The sequence below is a fragment of the Penicillium mononematosum genome (genome assembly GCF_028829835.1).
Source record: "Penicillium mononematosum strain IBT 11891 chromosome Unknown utg000005l:1.0-9366267.0:1.0-9372171.0, whole genome shotgun sequence".
NCBI classification, from domain to species: domain Eukaryota; kingdom Fungi; phylum Ascomycota; class Eurotiomycetes; order Eurotiales; family Aspergillaceae; genus Penicillium; species Penicillium mononematosum.
The window spans coordinates 7,628,933-7,646,646 of NW_026643275.1; the positions used below are offsets into that span (position 1 = coordinate 7,628,933).

Consider the following 17,714-nt stretch of genomic DNA (forward strand, 5'->3'; position numbering starts at 1 on the left):
AATAAAACGGTTCTTGAAACTTCGGGTAAACCAAAAGATGAAATCGGGGTTATATACACATCGAATGCCTGAAACCGCCCGCAGTGAACGCCATGAAAACATACACACAAGACCGTGAAGTTTATGATCAAGCACACATTCACAGTTTAACACTCTTGACCAGGTTCTTCTTAATACCCGTAAGCTCACCACCGTATCCACCGCGGCCCTCGCCGCCCTTGTACAGCTGCTTAGTACTGCCAAGCTTCTTCTGCTTCTCCTCGTACTTCTTTCTCTTCTTGACACGCGGGTTGCGGGAGTCCTTGTTGCGTTTCGCGTGCAGACCCTTATTCTTCTGGATCTGATACGTGATAGCACGCTTGCCATCCGGACCAATCTCCTCTTGCTCATAGACCTGACCGCCAAGGCGCTCAGCCTCAGCGTGGGCATCTGCACGAGCCTGCTTGTCATCCTTGCGTTTCTTGGAGCGGGATGCCACCATGTCGTAGTATTCGTCGTCATCAGTGCCCTCCTTGGCACCCTCGCCGCGGCGGAGCTCCTTGGCAACGCGATGATCCTCGTCGTCACTGTCACCACCCAGCTGCTGGTCGGGATGGAGTTCTTTGCGGCCCCGCTTCTCGGCCTCGGCATTGAGGCGGGCTTGACGGTCACGCAGACGTTCGCGGTATGGGAGATCGGCGTCTCCGCCGGCATCCCGACCTGCTGCGTTGCGTTTGTTGGCCTTCTGGGCCAGTTGCGAGGTGTAGAACCGGAGGGAGCGCTTCTGCTTGGCCTTCTCCTCTGCCTCGTGGGCTGTGAGGGCATCTTCGTCACCGAAGTCAGAGTCATCATCCTTGAGGGGTGCCTTGACCTTTTGTGTCTTGCGCTTCCGTGAAGGCTCGGTGGCCAGGTTCTCGAGGTCGGCAAGACCGGCTTCTGTTTGACGGAGACGCTCGGCGCGGAGAGCTTCAGCTTCTGCCTGTGCTATCTCGGCCTTGCTGAGCTTCTTCTGTTTTGGCTTCTTGGTCTCTTGGGTCTTTGGTTGCTTCTGGACCTTGGTTGTCTCGGTCTTAGTCTGCTTAGTAGGCTCCTCAGCGGGTTCCTCAAGCTCTTCAAGATTCTTGACGGTGTTCCAAAGCTTGCGGAATTTGACAAGCGATCCCATGACAGGGTGTTGTCGGAGTTCGGCGGGCGTCATCGGAACATGTTCGCTAGTTGCATCGGGAGAAGGAGAGGAGAGGAGCATGAAGTACATGCTGATAGTGCCAAGGTATGCAGACAACGCACGGAATTTCACCACAGGCACTGGAGATGGCTGTGGCTCTTCTGAGTCCTCGTCTGTTGAGGAAGCTTTCGAGGCGGCTTGTTGAAGATCCTTGAAGGAGCTCTGAAGGTCGACGAAGTCCTTCGCCAGGGGTTCAAACTCGGGGTATCTCGACTTCAAAATCTTCAGCTTCTCATCGGTATCCATGTCCTCAGTGATCTCCAGTTGTGGAAGCACTTCAGTCACCACGCCAGCATCGGCGCTGTCCTCGGCACCCTTGCCGGATTCCACCCACTCAGACTCGTCAAACCCGAAATCGGCCTCATGCATAGCTTGCAACTGCTTCAACTGCAGTCGCTTGGCCTCCTGCTCTTCCTCCAATGCATCAGCCTCGGTCTCGATCTGATCTGCATTGTAAAGATCTTTTTTCGATGAGCCCCAGGCGGCAATGCCCTCATCTTCTTCCTCCGATTCAGCATCACCCTTCTTTGGCTGGCCCATATCATCATATTCGTCTTCATCTGAGTCTTCGAGGTCGTCATCCTCGTCTACCGATTCATAGCCAAGGATTTCTTCGTCGGACGGTTGGATCAATTCCTCTGCGGCGATCAGTAAGACACTGTTTGCACCGGGTGAGTTCGACAATAGAGGGACATACCTTCCTCGGCAACTCTCCGCCGTCTCTTTGTCTCTGGGCCTTCCTCCAGTAGAATCTGGTCACGGCCGGTTTGGAACTCATCTTCCGAGTCGTCGAACCGCTCTTCGATGTCGAACTTGGATGGCTCAGGGGCTGTTTTCGATTGCGCCGGGCGACCGGCTTTTCTCTTCTTGCTGCCCATTTTTGCGTGTAGAAACCAAACGACAGTGAACCAACTCAGTCCGGCCGATAACCTGTGATAAAATTATTTTTTGGTCTCTCACACCGCCTTGGCTGCGCTAACCTCGAGTGGGGGCTTTTGCTCTGTTTGCACTTGTGGTAATCTAAATACTGGTAACCTTACAATATCACACCTTGAAGCGCCAAAAACACAGCGACCTCGGGTATTTCTGTGTCACTGATTTACTTACTGCCCCAAGTGTGCCTTCCCTTTCGTTGTTGTGCCTTCCATTTCGAGGACAACCAACAAGACGCACCTGCCATTTTATCCAAGATGGATCCTCGCGAGTTAATTGCTCGTTTCCATCCCCCTCAATTTCTCTCTTCCTTTTTCTCCTCCCTGCATTCTTCGTATAATAATACATCAATCCCGGTATTGGGCGCTTCCACACTCTTTTGCACTATTATTGTCTACACTATCGCTAAAATGTTCGGTCCCGCATCCCGAAACGAGTTCAATGTCGAGGGACAGGTATGTGCAAGACGACGTGATTGATGTGGTACTTGCTGACTGAATCTTACAGACCGTGGTAATCACCGGTGGCTCCGAAGGCATGGGGAAAGCTGTCGCACTTGAGCTATCCGCGAAAGGTGCAAACGTTGTCGTGGTTGCGCGCACTGTCTCCAAGCTGGTGACTGCCGTCAATGAGATGAAGGTCAGGCATCCCTCCATAATCAGTTGATCAATATTGCTCATCTATCATCCAGACCAAGGCAGCGAATAAATTCAAGCAGAAATTCCATTATATCAGCGCCGATCTCACTGATCCCGCCGAGTGCGAAAGAGTCATCGCAGAAGTCACAACCTGGAATTCCGGAGCTGCTCCTGATGTTGTTTGGTGCTGCGCCGGCTTCTCCCGTCCAGGATTCTTCATCGATGTGCCCATTCAAGAGCATCGACAGCAAATGGACACAGTCTATTGGACTGCCGCCAACACAGCTCATGCCACCCTGCGCAACTGGCTGGAGCCCGTTCTTCCGAGTGCACAGATGAAAACAACCCGGAGACATCTGATTTTCACGTGCTCTACCCTTGCATTCGTTCCCATCACTGGCTATTCGCCGTACTCGCCTGGCAAGGCAGCCATTCGTTCTCTATCCGATACTTTGAGCCAGGAAATCGAAATGTACAATGGAGCCTACAAACGGCACCGCGGTGCCGCCCCGGCTGCGGATGTCAGGATCCACACCGTTTTCCCTATGGGCATCCTATCGCCCGGCTTTGACAACGAGGAAAAGACCAAGCCTGAGTTGACCAAGAAACTCGAAGAAGCCGATAAGCCCCAGGCGCCAGCGGACGTCGCGAAGATCGCTATCAGTGCCTTGGAGCGTGGAGAGTACCTGATCACTACCAATTTTATTGGTTCCATGATGAAAGGCACCTCCCTTGGGGCTAGCCCGAAAAATAGCATTGTCGGTGACACTCTGCTCAGCTGCCTCAGCCACCTGGTATTTCTCCAGGTCATTCCGGACCTACGCAACAAGGCGTTCACTTGGGGAAAGCGGAACGGGCTTCCAAGTGCCAACGGTACTCCGGCTTCGTAACGATCGGGTGTACTCTTATTTTCTTCACATGGTCTGTCGACTGCTTCATGTATGATGATACCCTGAGCGCTGTCTGTACGGGGCCTCCTTGAGCTGCCCCTCCCAACACCTAAACACTCTTCAATTTGTATTAGCCTTTGTTACACATTCTTATTGTACAGTACAAATTAATGGCATGTCTGTTTTGGTATTTTTAGCAATTTGAACCTTTCAACCTTTCATTGACGCAGTCGTATTCCGCTATGTACATCCGGGGAGGATGACGTACCGTTGTAGATAACCAAGCTTATCTTTTATCCTGCCACCCCATTTCCGACCTCGAAATTTCTTTGTCTCCAATTGCACTACCCCGACTGGATATTAAAAGAGTCTTTGTCTCAAATATGAATGGGAACTGACCACATGTTACTATTTTCGGCACAAAGAGGAATTGCTGGGAAATCAGAAACAAAACCCTCGTACCCCCGCCGAAAGACTCGACGATAGTGATAGCACAAGATACAACCAAATTCACCCTCGAGTCTTCTAACGCCATTAACAGCAATCGCCGCACAAACTCATGTCAATATGGAGGCCCTATTCTCGATACCGATGCTGTCCGTCTTCCTCATTCCGGTCCTGTCATCCTACAGCACCAGCCTAAACCTCCTGTTCTTCTACATGACTTGGTCTACGTTGGTTCTGTCGCATTCCCGACTCCGCGTGGAACTGTTCGGGACGATTGCTGTGCGCGTACTCTTCTACGTGCTGCCGTCCATTGTCTTCTTCCTCTTTGATATCCTGACTCCGTCGGCCTCGATTCTCATCAAGGCGCATGGCGCAACCGGTTTGCCGGGTGGAAGGAAGCGACGTCGGATCCGCGTGAAGGAACTCAAGGTCGCCGGGTGGGCGCTGTTCAATTTATTTTTAGGTATCGCTGTGCAGGGAGTACTTGAGACGGTACTTGTCCAGACGCTCGGCAAGCGCAGTGCGCTGAAGGTATCGCTGAAGCTTCCTATGCCGTTTGAGATATGTAGGGATTTGAGCCTCGCGATGCTGGGACGAGAAGTAAGTTTTTTTGGAATTTCCTGACTACATTGCTGCGATGTGGTGTCCTTGATATCTAGTCCAACCTGCTGACATTCTGGTTTTCCTTTGGGTAGTTCCTCACATATGTCATTCACCGCTATGCTCTCCACTCGAGATGGTCTCCTATGCTTGCCAAATGGCACCGGTCTTGGTACCATTCGTTGACGGCCCCCTTCCCATTGACCGCGCATTACGACCACCCAATCCCCTATCTGGTTACCAAGTTCATCCCGACCTATGCGCCGGCCATCATCTTCCGCTTCCATATGCTGACTTATCTTTTGTACCTACTGTTTATCTCCGTTGAGGAGACCTTCGCATACTCTGGATATACTGTCATGCCGACAAACTTGTTTTTGGGTGGGATCGCCCGTCGCACAGATATGCATTTGTTGATGGGTGCAAGGGGTAACTTTGGAGCATGGGGTATGATGGACTGGATCTTTGGTACTGTCGTTGGAGACCCGCATAGCGACGATGAGTCAAGTGATGAGCCAGATGACCGGGATATGCGGAAAGCGTACGAAGCTGCAAAGCGAAAGGCGGCTATTGGGTCTTCGTCAAAGTCAAAGCGACGATGAGACGACTATTGACGAATATATGAAGAATCATTGGAGGTTGGAGCTACATATGTATGTAGATTTGTCTTATTTTTCCGTTTCTATCTGGAGTGAGAGTTGGGATTGTTCAATATATATTCGAGGTTGTTACACTTTAGGACTCCACGTATTTTGAGAAATGATATAATTTTCAGTGTCAATATTAGTTTGGTATAGCCCTAATTTTATACCACTCAAGTGCTATGCAGTCATTAGTTATGAGGGTATACAAGCCTCGTACTTAACCCTAAAATTGACTGGCGGAGTGGTGGCTGCCACTAGACCCCTTACAGATGGGATATTAGATCTATAAAACCTATACTTGTCGCACAACCTCATCGAATGCCATGAGAATACAGCCGAGGAGCCATTGTAATGTCCACGGGTCCCGTCGAGCACCACAAATGTGCTGCATAAGACAAGACTGTTTTATACTTGTCCATGCCTAGATCGCGAGATCTCTACTCCAGTTCCACACGGGCATATCCACTCAATTAAAGACAAGGCCCAGCAACCTTATATTTTAGTGCCTTACAGATATTACATAGATGAATCGAAGGAATTGCCCAATTTTGGATTGCCGCCTGAACCTGGAAAAGGGAGTAGGTCATACTGAACATGAAAGAGAATCCAGCCCGCCTGCTGGAACGAGGTGATTTTTAATCTTTTTTTTTTTGCTTGAAGTCTTTCTTCATAACGCAGCTTCATGCAAAATCAGCCACGCGCAAAAGGAACGGGTTTCTTGAAACATGAGAACGACATCGGGTTGTCCGAATTAACCGCAAATCATAAGAAAAGTGAAAAACGTGTTTTGACGGATCCCGTAGGAATTACATGACATGGTTCATGAAACCGGCCCCCCGAAAGTCGCGAAAGGATGCCGATCTGCAATCGAGCCGCCCCTCGTTGGAAAAATGGTCCTCCCCAACTATCTACCGAACCCGCGGCTACCACACATTTACCACTTCATCTCGTGGGGCTTGTCGCCGTTTCGGAGGCTGAAGGTGGTAGCGAGGTAGCTGCCGAGGAAGTCCTCCTTCTTGATGGAGGCAAGGATGGCCTGGTCGACAGCCTTCTGGTCGCTGGCGCGAGCGCTGGCAACAACCTTCTTCTGTAGAGGTGAAAAAAAGTAATTAGTATTTGATCTCTGCAAATGTGATTTCTTAGACAAGATACGTACCTCGGCCTTCTCGCCCTGCTTGAAGAAAGCCTCCTCGGTCTTCTTCTCAGCCTTCTTGTCCTTGGTGAAGTATCCGGGAGCGGAGATCTTCTCAACAGCCTTGGCGTCAACACCGCTGATGTCGACACGCTTGGAGGTGGCGATAACGTAGCGGGCGTTCACGCGGCGGAGAGGGACACCGTTGATCTTGAAGGGACCGGTGACAAGGAGGACACCCTGGTCGAGGGACTTGAGGAGGATGACACGCTTGCCACGGAAACGGCCAGCGAGGAGGATCAGGATGGTGCCGGGAACGAGGGTCTCGCGGACCTTGGCGGGACGCAGGGTCTTGCGAACCTGTAAACACACAAAGTAGTTAGTCTCTGATGTCACACAAATCCCAGCGATTCCCGTGAATCCCCCCCAAGTATCTCCATCGCCATAGCCGGATCTTCCCCAGATGATATGCGATTCGCACCAAGATCACAAGATTTGATGAACTTTTGTGTCGTCGATTGACACCGGTGTCTGGCTGGATGTTGCCCCGTAATTCACAAAGGCTCTTCCTCAGAATACCGGTGCTATCGTCGCAATCATCGGGGCAGATGTGTGCCGGTCGTATGTCCTCCTCTTTTTTTGTGCCGTCCCATTCTCATAGGGTGTACTGACTTTCTTGGGCTGCGACTGATCGTCCACGGGGTACCACTTCTGGGCCTTGTCGGCGGGCACGACCCTCTGGCTCTTCCCGAACTGCTTCGTCTGGCCGTCCGACATGATGGCTGCTGGCGAAGGATGAATGGTTGTCGGGGTGGTTGTTGGAGATTTGGGTGAGGACTTGGACTGCTAAGCGGAGTCGGCTCCAGTGCGGGAATTCGTCGAGGGTTGTGTGTACAAAGCCCTATCACGTGTTTAACCGACAGCCCTAGCCAATTTTGGAAAGCGGTAACTAATCACATTGATGCCGTATTTGTAAGGCAATTATATACGGGCGACTGTAAAAACCACTTAGGCAGAACACTGCTCGACACAAACAACTGACGTATACTGCTCGCAGCCTCTCTCTCTCTCTCTCTTTCTATATACTCTTATCTCTTACATCCCCCACAACTCTTTTTCTATCTACCTGGCGGGTGCCAATTCTGTCAATACGGTCCCATATATTATTGGATCTCTGTTCAGAATCAAATACCCAACATGTCGATAGCTCCGATCATCACCTTCAAAGCAGGTATCTGCGATCTGGATGTACGTGAGCTTAGCTTTCCGCACCCGATTTGGATAGTTTGATGATCAACTCCATCATCCGGATGTTCACTCATATCTACATTGCAACTTTACTGACCGTTTCAATTCAGACCTCCAGCACTCCTGCCGCCGTAAAGCCGAAGCCCACTCCAGGCTATGTCTATCTTTATTCCGAAGAGGATCTTATCCACTTCTGCTGGCGCTCGCGTAGCGCCTCCCTAGATGAGCCCGAGCTTGACCTGGTGATGATTCCCTCGGATGGCAGCTTTACTCCCTACAAGCCATCCGGTCGGGACGCAACGAATGGCCGGATCTTTGTCCTGAAGTTCTCCTCTAGCTCTCAGCGATACCTGTTCTGGATGCAGTCTCACTCCCAGCACGAGAACGGCGACCCGAGCTGGTTTAGCCCCCGCGATTTGAAGCTTGGAGAAATTGTCGATGTTCTGTTGCAGGGCGAGGATGTTGATGTAGAGCACGAGATCGCCAATCTTCCTCGCCGACCATCGGGCGGTGATGACGATGAGACCATGGAGGACGTGGAAGGCACCGACCATGATCGCGGCCGATACCACAGCACGGGCAGCGGCGGTGCTGGCCCCGATGCGACCGGCGGCGACGTGCGTGAGGAGGGACAAGAGTCGCGGGAGGGCGGTGCCGACGGTGGACGAGCGTAGGTACATATCTCTGACAACCTTGATATGGGCCATCCAAGCTAATTTGCCATTTTGTTCCCTTTGCAGAGCGACTGCCGGGGAAGATCCAGCGTCGGTTGTCCAGGACTTTTTGAAGTCTTTGGGCGGCCGTCAGAGCCAGAGCCAATCCCAAGATCCCGAACGCCCATCTACGACACTCCAAGATCTCCTTCCACCCTCGACCACGCTGCAATTTATCGATTCTGCTGATACCACTACTGCCGATCATCTTCTGAGCTTCTTGCCGCCTGCACTACTTTTGCTGGCTCAGGGCAATGCTGAGGCTTCGGAAGCTGATACGGACCCGGAACTTGCCCAAGCTGCTCTCCTGTCTCTCGACCTCTCCCAGAAGAAAGATATTCTCAGAAAAGTGCTTCGTTCTCCTCAATTCATGCAAAGCTTGGCTAGTCTTACTGTAGCCCTCCGTGATGGTGGACTCCCGAGTATCAGCGAGGCTTTGCAGATCCCCGTGGCTAATGGAGGGTTTATGCGGAGAGGTGGAGTACCCCTTGGTGGTGGCGATGCGGTAGATGCGTTCCTGGATGGCGTCCGCCAACACGTTAAAGAAAAGGATTCTCAGATGGATACCGATTGAATCATGATCAATACATTTATTCCGCGATTTTGAGACTTTTCAAGACTTTCCAAGACTTTTCAAAGTTGTAAACCTATTTTTGGAAAAAAGGTGGAAAAAGGAATATTCGAACCCCACTAGGCAACACTGTTTAGGCTGCGTCAGCGTCAAATTAGAATTGTATTTTTCATACAAGGAGCTGAAATCGTAGGGTAAACAAGGTATATTATGCAGTAGAAAATAAAAAAATACGACTTTGCAAGTATGATGTATGTATAGCCCTACCGAGGTATGTCAGCCACGACAACGTCCACGGGTTCCCAAGCTGAATATAAGGCGAAGCGCCGGGACTTGTCCTTTTTAGTGCAATTGCGATCCAGACGCCCTTAGCCCAAATTCAGCTTCCGAAGCTTGTCTCTTCTCTTGATTTCTGCTTTGTATTCATACTCCTTTCTTTTTCTATCTTAATACATATTTTGTCCTGTCAACACACGTGTCGTCACCGTGTCCGCGAAACCCCCGTCCAGCCTGCGATGTCTGCGATTCGATAATTCTTGATCCTGCCCGACGATGGCGCCAGAAAGCCAGAACCTTGATAATGACGAAAACGCTCCGCCAAACCACATCCCTCTCCAGGATCTCTCGAAACCGGGAGATGCTCTTGATGAGCGTGGGAGAAGCCGCGCGGGGACTGGTCTCTTCTCACGACAATCATTGATCGGGAGGGGGTCGCGGAGGAATTATGAGAGCGTTGCGGAAGAGTCTCCAATTGATTCGGCTGGACCGAGCAGGAATCCATTCCAACCGTCACAAACGAGCTATCCAGAGGTTGCTTCGCCGCTTGATGACCTGGGTGGTTTCGCGCAAGCGATATCATCGGTTGGCCTCAGTTTCAATGCGCCACAATCGAGGGAATTGCCCTCGGGCCCATCAGCAAGCCGTGGATTTGACGATAATGCTTCCGACCTTGACGTTGTACCTCTAGACACTTATGATTCCCACGACCCCCACGGCTACAACCCCTCAGCAGACGAAGATGATACGGTACGGTTGACCGATCCTCGATATTTACAACCAATGAGCGGTGCTGCCGGTGCGGAAGGGCGACGCAGCACTGACACAGCCCACTCTATGCATTTTGGTGGATCAAGACTTGGCGATGATCTTCCTCACCTGGAGGATGGGATGGGAAGCCGTCGTGGTAGCAGTGCCCGAGATCGATCGCGTTCTTTGTCTCCATCGGCGTCCAGCGGGGCTCTGCAGCGTGCCAGTTCAATGGTCAAATCCATGTCGCAGCGAGTGGTCAACCTGAGTAACGAACCAGAAGTCGTCCAGCAAACGATTGAGAGGGAGGAGCTTGATAAGAATGCGCGAATGGACGGACCACCAGTCTTGCCCGCGATGGTAGACTATGCATATGTCTCCAACCAGCAGGCTCAAACAGCTCGAGAGAAGCGTTCCTCCAGCAGATTATGGAGGGATCAGAACAATCCATTTAAAGGCAGGTCACTTGGAATCCTGGGACCGAATCACCCTCTCCGACTCTGGCTGTGTGATATCCTAGTGAATCCATTCATGGAGCCCTTCATCTTGATTGTTATTGTCATCCAGACCATCTTGTTGACCGTTGAAGACGCGCTCCCTAATCACCCACATTCAGTGGCATGGGGAAGCAGCAAGTTTGATTGGGTTTTCTTGGTCATCTTCATCATTTACACCCTTGAGATAGGCTCTAAGATTTTGGTGTCTGGGCTTATTCTCAACCCTGTCGAGTACAGCACACTTAATCGCAATCTCGGCGTCAGGAAAGCAATCGCGGAGAAGGGCAGGAACCTGATCACGCCGCATCGCCAGCCAACGGTCAAGAAAGCATCGATGCTTCAGGCTGAGCCCCAAGCTTCAATCTTGCGAACATTTACAGGGATGAACGGATTGGACTCCGAAGTGTATGACGATCCTCTACACAAACGTCGCGTTAGGCTTGCCCATCGCGCGTTCCTTCGACACTCTTTTAACCGGCTTGATTTTGTAGCCGTGGTCGCTTTTTGGGTATCATTCGTCCTTTCAGTCTCGGGTGTTGAGAAAACACACCAACTGTACATCTTTCGCATGTTAAGTTGTCTCCGAATTCTACGTCTCCTTGCCATGACCAACGGCACTTCAGTAAGTCTTCTGCTGCGAGGATGTGAGTTTTGAGTTACTGAACAATCACTTCTAGGTAATTCTTCGAAGTCTTAAGCGAGCAGCTCCTTTGCTCGTCCATGTTCGCATTTCTTATAGGTTTCTTCTGGCTTCTTTTCGCAATCATCGGCATCCAGAGTTTCAAATCCAGTTTCAAGAGAAGTTGTGTGTGGATTGATCCCGCAGGCAGAGCAATTACACATTGAATGATCCATGGGACACATTACAATTTTGTGGCGGGTACCTGAACGAGACAGGAGGGGAGATGCCATGGCTCAACTCCACTGGTATGGACTCAGGGTTCAGCCCCAAAGGATATATTTGTCCTCAAGGTTCTGTATGCATTGAAGGTACCAATCCTTACAAGGGGACTGTGAGCTTTGACAACATCCTGCACTCCCTGGAGTTGGTCTTTGTGATCATGAGCTCCAATACATTTACTGATCTGCTTTACTACACCACTGACAGCGATTACCTCGCTACGGCTCTGTTCTTTGCCTGTGGGTTTGTCATTTTGAGCTTGTGGTTGGTGAACTTGCTGGTCGCGGTTATCACACACTCATTCCAAGTGATTCGGGAAGAGAGCAAGCGCAGCGCTTTTGCCGTCCAAAAACTTGATTCTGTCGATGGAGATGATACAATGTCTCGCAAAGTGAGTCCTCTCAAGCGTATATATGATCAAACTGAGTGGGTTTGGGTCTGCCTCATCATATTCGACCTTGTCGTGCAAGCACTCAGAAGCTCGTCTATGTCCGCCAGTCGAGCCCAGTTTATTGATACTACTGAGACTGTTGTCACTATCATTTTCCTCGTTGAGATCATCCTGCGATTCGCCTCGGATTGGCGCATGTTTCATCGAAGGCGTCGTAACTTGACAGACCTTTTGCTTGTAATCATTACCTGCATCATCCAGCTACCGCCTATCAGGAACTCAGGTCGTGCATACACAGTCCTCACTTTGTTCCAGATCCTTCGGGTCTACCGAGTTGTACTGGCTTTCTCCGTGACCAGAAAGCTGATCGTGATTGTATTCCGCAATACCGTCGGTCTGCTTAACTTGATATTTTTCCTATTCTTGATGACATTTTTGGCTGCCATTTTCGCGACACAGCTTTTTCGAAGCCAGATCCCAGATAAAGATCCAGGTGGCACGCCGAACTTGATCACGTTTTCGAATATCTACAACTCATTCCTGGGAATGTATCAAATTTTGTCGAGTGAGGATTGGACCACGATTCTTTACAATGCAACCACATACACAACCGACTTCAATACCGCCTGGATCTCGGCAGCATTCATCGTTCTTTGGTTCATTGTGTCCAACTTCATCATCCTAAACATGTTCATTGCTGTCATTCAGGAAAGCTTTGATGTTTCAGAAGACGAAAAACGAATGCACCAGGTCAGGGCGTTTTTGGAACAGAAACAAGTCCATGGAGCACCCCAAGGAAACCTAGCGCTCTCGAAAATCCTTCGTATAGGCCGAGATTCAGCCCGGTACAAAGATCCACTCGACCATGGCCCTGCAGCGTTGGAAATGTTGCTGAAAGACGCCGTGGTGCAAGAGTTCCTTGATGAAGAAGAAACCAGGCATCAAGAACGGCGAAGACACAAGGACCCGCGAAGGGTGAGCACAATGACAGAAGGCGCGACTCAAGAGACCATTCAACCAGGCTGGATTTCACTCCTATGGACGAAAGCCACTACGCTCCTTATGCGGAGGGAACCAAATCCTTTCTACTCGAAGCTGAAGTTTTCGCGTGCTTACGAAGAATTGGATCCGAGAACCATGGCAAGAGAAGTTGTTACTGCGGCAGAGCAAAGGAAACGGGACCAGCGAGCATATCTCGTCAAACACCCCAACTATAACAAATCACTGTTTCTTTTCTCACCGGACAATATTGTTCGGAAATTTTGTCAACGAATTGTCGGTCCAGGACGCGGCCACCAACGAGTCGAGGGTGTGGATCCATACAAGCCAGTGTGGTATGCGTTCTCTGCTTTCATTTATGCAGCCATTGTCGCCATGGTGCTTCTCGCCTGCATCACAACACCTTTGTACCAGCGGCAGTATTTCCGTACTGACCGCAACTGGTTCGTCTATACTGATCTGGGCTTTGCCGTTGTGTTTACTATCGAAGCAACGATCAAAGTGATCGCCGATGGTTTCTTCTGGACGCCGAACGCATTTTTCCGCAGTTCCTGGGGATTCATTGACGGAATCGTGTTGATCACGCTGTGGGTCAGTGTCGGTGGCTCGCTCAGAGAGGATTGGAGTGTTTCCAGAGCCATTGGTGCCTTCAAAGCGCTGAGGGCGTTGCGTCTTTTGAATGTCAGTGACAGCGCTAAGGACACATTCCACTCTGTCATCATTGTCGGGGGATGGAAGGTCATTGCTGCCGCTGCAGTGTCTATGAGTTTCCTCATACCATTCGCAATCTATGGAGTCAATCTGTTCAACGGGCAGATGACCAGTTGCAATGACGGTAATTTTTCTGGGAACTTGACCAACTGCGTCAATGAATATGCCAGCTCGCCATACAATTGGGACGTGCTTGCTCCACGAGTGGCTGGGAACTCTTATTATGATTTTGATAATTTTGGCAATTCCCTCTTCATTCTGTTCCAAATTGTCTCCCAAGAAGGTTGGGTCGACGTACAAGAAGCTGCGATGAGTATCAAGGGGAAGATGATTCAGCCGCAAGATCTAGTGGCGCCAGAGAACGGGTTATTCTTCGTGGTGTTCAACTTACTTGGAGCCGTGTTTGTCCTGACACTATTCGTGTCTGTGTTCATGCGCAATTACACAGAACAAACCGGTGTTGCCTTCCTGACGGCGGAGCAACGTTCCTGGTTGGAACTGCGGAAACTTCTCCGACAGATATCGCCCTCGAAACGATCCTTTGATGACAAGAGCCAGAAGCTGCGACTGTGGTGTTATCGAGTTTCAGTTAAGAAGCATGGCCGGTGGGCGTGGTTCGTGACTTGCGTTCTTGTAGTTCACCTGCTATTGCTTGTCGTGGAATACTATCCAGAACCGCCCTGGTGGGAGATGGTTCGATGTGAGTTTTTCCCTTCGCCTTGATTTGGAATGTTGCGTGTTACTGATTGGTAAATCTAGCTATTATATTCTTGGTATTCACGCTTGTCTACGTTGCGAATGTCTTTATTCGACTGATTGGTCTTGGGTGGCATCGATTTAGCCGAAGTTCATGGGACCTGTACTCTCTCATCGCCGTCCCCGGCGCTTTCATCACTTCCATCCTTGACATCTCATACAGTGAAAAGAGTCATGCCGTGGTAGAGCTCAACAAGCTTTTCCTCGTGTCTGTTGCTCTGCTGCTTATTCCAAGGAACAACCAGCTTGATCAGCTCTTTAAGACAGCAGCAGCTAGTGTGTCCGTGATTGGAAATCTTCTGGCTACGTGGTTCGTGCTGTTCTTGGTGTTTGGTATTGCGATGAACCAGGCGTTCGGCCTTACCAAGTTCGGCGAGAATGAGGACCACAACCAGAATTTCCGCGATGTGCCCAAATCACTGATCCTGTTGTTCCGAGCAAGTTGCGGAGAAGGGTGGAATGAATTCATGGAGGACTTCGCGACCATGACTCCGCCCATGTGTACGCAGAACGACAACTTCCTCGACGACGACTGTGGAAGCGCGCCGTGGGCGCGAACTCTCTTCATTGCATGGAACCTGATCAGCATGTACATCTTCGTCTCGCTGTTTGTTTCTTTAATTTTCGAAAGTTTCTCCTATGTCTACCAGCGGAGTAGCGGACTGTACGCGATCAGTCGTGAAGAGATCCGCCGGTTCAAGCAGGCGTGGGCGACATATGATCCGGATGGGACCGGTTTCGTATCCACGGAGCAGTTCCCTCGACTACTTGGTGAGCTCTCTGGTGTCTTTGCAATGCGAATCTACGAGGGGGAGTTCACGGTTGGAAGTATCCTGGAAAAATGCCGGATCGATCCTCAAAGAAACTCGATCGGTTCTTACGCAAGAAATTCGATGGTCTCGCTGGTTGAGTCACGACATTCAATGCGGCCAAACTCTCGTGTCTCGTCTGGCGTGGATATCGCCGAGCTTTCCCGGATCATATCGCGGATTCCAGTGCAAAGCATTCGAGAGCGGCGCAGACGACTGAATGCATTCTACGAAGAAATCCTTGTGTCGGCAGACCCGGACCGCGGCATCTCCTTCCACCAATGCCTGATGATCCTCGCACATTACAATGTGATTAGCGATAGCAAGAGTCTGCGCCTCGAAGAATTCCTACGTCGTCGGGCCCGGCTGCAGCGGGTGGAAGAGGCTGTCCGTCGAAACACCGTCGTCGGCTTCTTTGACACTCTATACTGGTCCCGCCAATTCCGCCGCCAGGTTGACCGCAAGAAGAACGGCCGGATGAGCGTGGTCCCGACATTCACTGTGCCGGAGATCTTTGTCGACGATCCAGTCGACGACCCCGACGAGCACGACCAGCCAGGTTCTGGCGCGATGACACCCCAGACACAGCCCGAGTTGGACGGAAACTTCCCGCCTATGCTCTCACCGGTCTCGCAACACAGACGAGCCGAGTCCAGTCCAACTGCAAACCGCAATGCTCTGCCTCGCATCAATACCAATTTGAGCGGGTCAATGTCTGGCTCCAGCACACCTACGAGGGAGTGGTCGAGTATCAGTCCCTCAATTACACCACGTCAAATGTATGGGGAGCGCACTTCGTTCGACACTGGCGAATCGCACGAGGCGTCTTCGGCTAGCGATTCTTCGCGTCAGAACAGCAGTATGAATGTACAAGATGTCATGCATTCGCTGGACAACTCCGCCTGGGGTGAGAGTATCCGACGAAGCTTCACGCAGCGACGATCGGGCGACCGCAGTTCTGAATAAACTGCTGTACATATTGATCTATATGAATTTTGGATGTTATCACGAAGTGGTTGGATAGTAGGGCGGTTTTGTTTTCTCCCTCTTTTTTTCCTTTTTCTTTTTTCTTTAGCATTCCCCTCACATAGATTGGGGCTTTTCTGTTCTGGGTTTTGTGCTGTATACTATTCTCCCTAAGGGGAGCATTTTGCATAGCGTGGGATCCCATTTCAATTTCCATAGACTTGGATAAAACGATTATTTGACAAAAGAGATGATCGTTTAAACTATAGCCTGCATGAATGTGAATCAGGTGGGTCGGACTAGTTATTACCCAAAGAGGAAATCGGACACCCTTGGAAGAGACTGTGAACGTCCGTGGAAGAATACATTTACATCTGTGTACCTCTAGTTGATAGATAAGTACAAGTTACAAGTACATATCTCTATAAATTATACTAAACCAGTAAAAAAGAGAAAAGGCATTGTCCGTTTTCGACAATCACATTCATCCGCATGCGTCGTGTCTTAACTCTCCCTGCAGCAGAGTCCTTGCAGTCGACCCGGTTATAGAATTATAGGATTATAGATTTACAGAATTAATAAACCCAAGTCAATCCCCAGTTCTCCTAATAAATTCAATCCTATCCCAATCTTCTATCATGTCATAGCCATCTCCAACTCCAAAGCCTCACATTCCATAATACGAGAAAGCACCAAACACATCAACACATCAACACATCAACGATGCACATCACCTCACCATTCCTGTCTCTGAGCACATCTTTCCGCTCCAGAAGCCCCAAATCAACCAGCGACACCTCAACCGCAAGCTCAACAACGACCTCACCACCCTCCTCCCCAACTTCCACCCACTCGCCTCAGAGCTCTCCACACCACCTCTTCAACCTCTCCTTCCACCCCTCCAAAGCCCACACATTCCAAGGGCACCCCGACAGCGTCAGACACACAAGTAATCCCGAAAACACATCAACCCGCCCGCGTCCGGTCTCCGATACCCCCCACAACGCCAGCGGCGTCAGCGTGCTCCCCTGTGCTGTTCTACGCGGCCGCTCGATGGTCGTGCGTCGACGACCGTCTAAGATCGATATGGCGCTGAGCGAAGAACGGTCGCGATGTGATGGGGATGCTATTGAGAGACAGGGGTTGGGGCTGATGGAACCTCGGCCGGTGGATTTGGGGGTTGGGAGGTGAAGCCGAACTTCGTGATGGGCGGCATCTTTGAGGTTATGGAGGGGCGGGCTTAGGCTTGACTCTTCTTTTTCTTCTTTCTTTCTTTCTTTCTTTCTTTCTTTCTACTTATTTTGGCTTATGCTGTGATACTCTATTTGTTTTAATTGGCTCTGTATTTTTTCTTTTGGTTAAAAGTTGGGTTCTCTGCTTTCGGAAAAAGAATGTGGGATACATATACAGGGAAATATTGTATAGAGGCTGGATATTGGAAATATGTCATTGTCTTTTTTTTGTTACGTTTGAGCCCTTGCGGAAATATCTGTCCAAATGAAATATATTGTTTTCTGTTCATATACTTCTCTAATACCGTTTATGTCCCAGGCCCTAGGGTGGTCTCATCCTACCACTGCTTAGTACCCTGCTTGATGCGATACACTTGGAAAGGAATATAAATACCCTAAGCTCTTC

At 50.2% G+C, this 17,714-nt stretch overlaps 7 protein-coding genes across 7 annotated transcripts; 5 read left to right on the forward strand and 2 right to left on the reverse strand.

Annotated features, from left to right (window-relative positions):
- Positions 1 to 139: 139 nt before the first annotated feature.
- Positions 140 to 2,082, reverse strand: N7519_011105 (something about silencing 10 family protein; the record flags this gene model as incomplete). The annotated part of the gene is made up of 2 exons (XM_057297878.1): positions 140 to 1,842; positions 1,902 to 2,082. 2 exons carry the CDS (start codon positions 2,080 to 2,082, stop codon positions 140 to 142), a joined length of 1,884 nt encoding a protein of 627 aa, XP_057145760.1.
- A 180-nt stretch (positions 2,083 to 2,262) lies between these two features.
- On the forward strand, positions 2,263 to 3,665 carry ksrA (3-dehydrosphinganine reductase; the record flags this gene model as incomplete). Its single annotated transcript, XM_057297879.1, has 3 exons — positions 2,263 to 2,592; positions 2,645 to 2,776; positions 2,829 to 3,665. Coding segments are annotated over 3 exons (1,299 nt in total), but the record flags the coding sequence as incomplete, so codon positions are not given.
- Positions 3,666 to 4,232: 567 nt separating this feature from the next.
- N7519_011107 (sterol desaturase family protein) lies at positions 4,233 to 5,645 on the forward strand (the record flags this gene model as incomplete). The annotated part of the gene is made up of 3 exons (XM_057297880.1): positions 4,233 to 4,712; positions 4,808 to 5,298; positions 5,549 to 5,645. 3 exons carry the CDS (start codon positions 4,233 to 4,235, stop codon positions 5,643 to 5,645), a joined length of 1,068 nt encoding a protein of 355 aa, XP_057145762.1.
- A 645-nt stretch (positions 5,646 to 6,290) lies between these two features.
- On the reverse strand, positions 6,291 to 7,265 carry N7519_011108 (60S ribosomal protein eL6; the record flags this gene model as incomplete). The annotated part of the gene is made up of 3 exons (XM_057297881.1): positions 6,291 to 6,443; positions 6,513 to 6,848; positions 7,161 to 7,265. The coding sequence occupies 3 exons, from the start codon at positions 7,263 to 7,265 to the stop codon at positions 6,291 to 6,293; spliced, it is 594 nt and encodes a 197-aa protein (XP_057145763.1).
- A 420-nt stretch (positions 7,266 to 7,685) lies between these two features.
- On the forward strand, positions 7,686 to 9,023 carry N7519_011109 (uncharacterized protein; the record flags this gene model as incomplete). The annotated part of the gene is made up of 3 exons (XM_057297882.1): positions 7,686 to 7,736; positions 7,847 to 8,406; positions 8,477 to 9,023. The coding sequence occupies 3 exons, from the start codon at positions 7,686 to 7,688 to the stop codon at positions 9,021 to 9,023; spliced, it is 1,158 nt and encodes a 385-aa protein (XP_057145764.1).
- Positions 9,024 to 9,572: 549 nt separating this feature from the next.
- On the forward strand, positions 9,573 to 16,076 carry cch1 (calcium channel protein CCH1; the record flags this gene model as incomplete). The annotated part of the gene is made up of 4 exons (XM_057297883.1): positions 9,573 to 11,165; positions 11,221 to 11,348; positions 11,370 to 14,245; positions 14,305 to 16,076. The coding sequence occupies 4 exons, from the start codon at positions 9,573 to 9,575 to the stop codon at positions 16,074 to 16,076; spliced, it is 6,369 nt and encodes a 2,122-aa protein (XP_057145765.1).
- A 723-nt stretch (positions 16,077 to 16,799) lies between these two features.
- On the forward strand, positions 16,800 to 17,267 carry N7519_011111 (uncharacterized protein; the record flags this gene model as incomplete). The annotated part of the gene is made up of 1 exon (XM_057297884.1): positions 16,800 to 17,267. One exon carries the CDS (start codon positions 16,800 to 16,802, stop codon positions 17,265 to 17,267), a length of 468 nt encoding a protein of 155 aa, XP_057145766.1.
- Between the last annotated feature and the right edge of the window lie 447 nt (positions 17,268 to 17,714).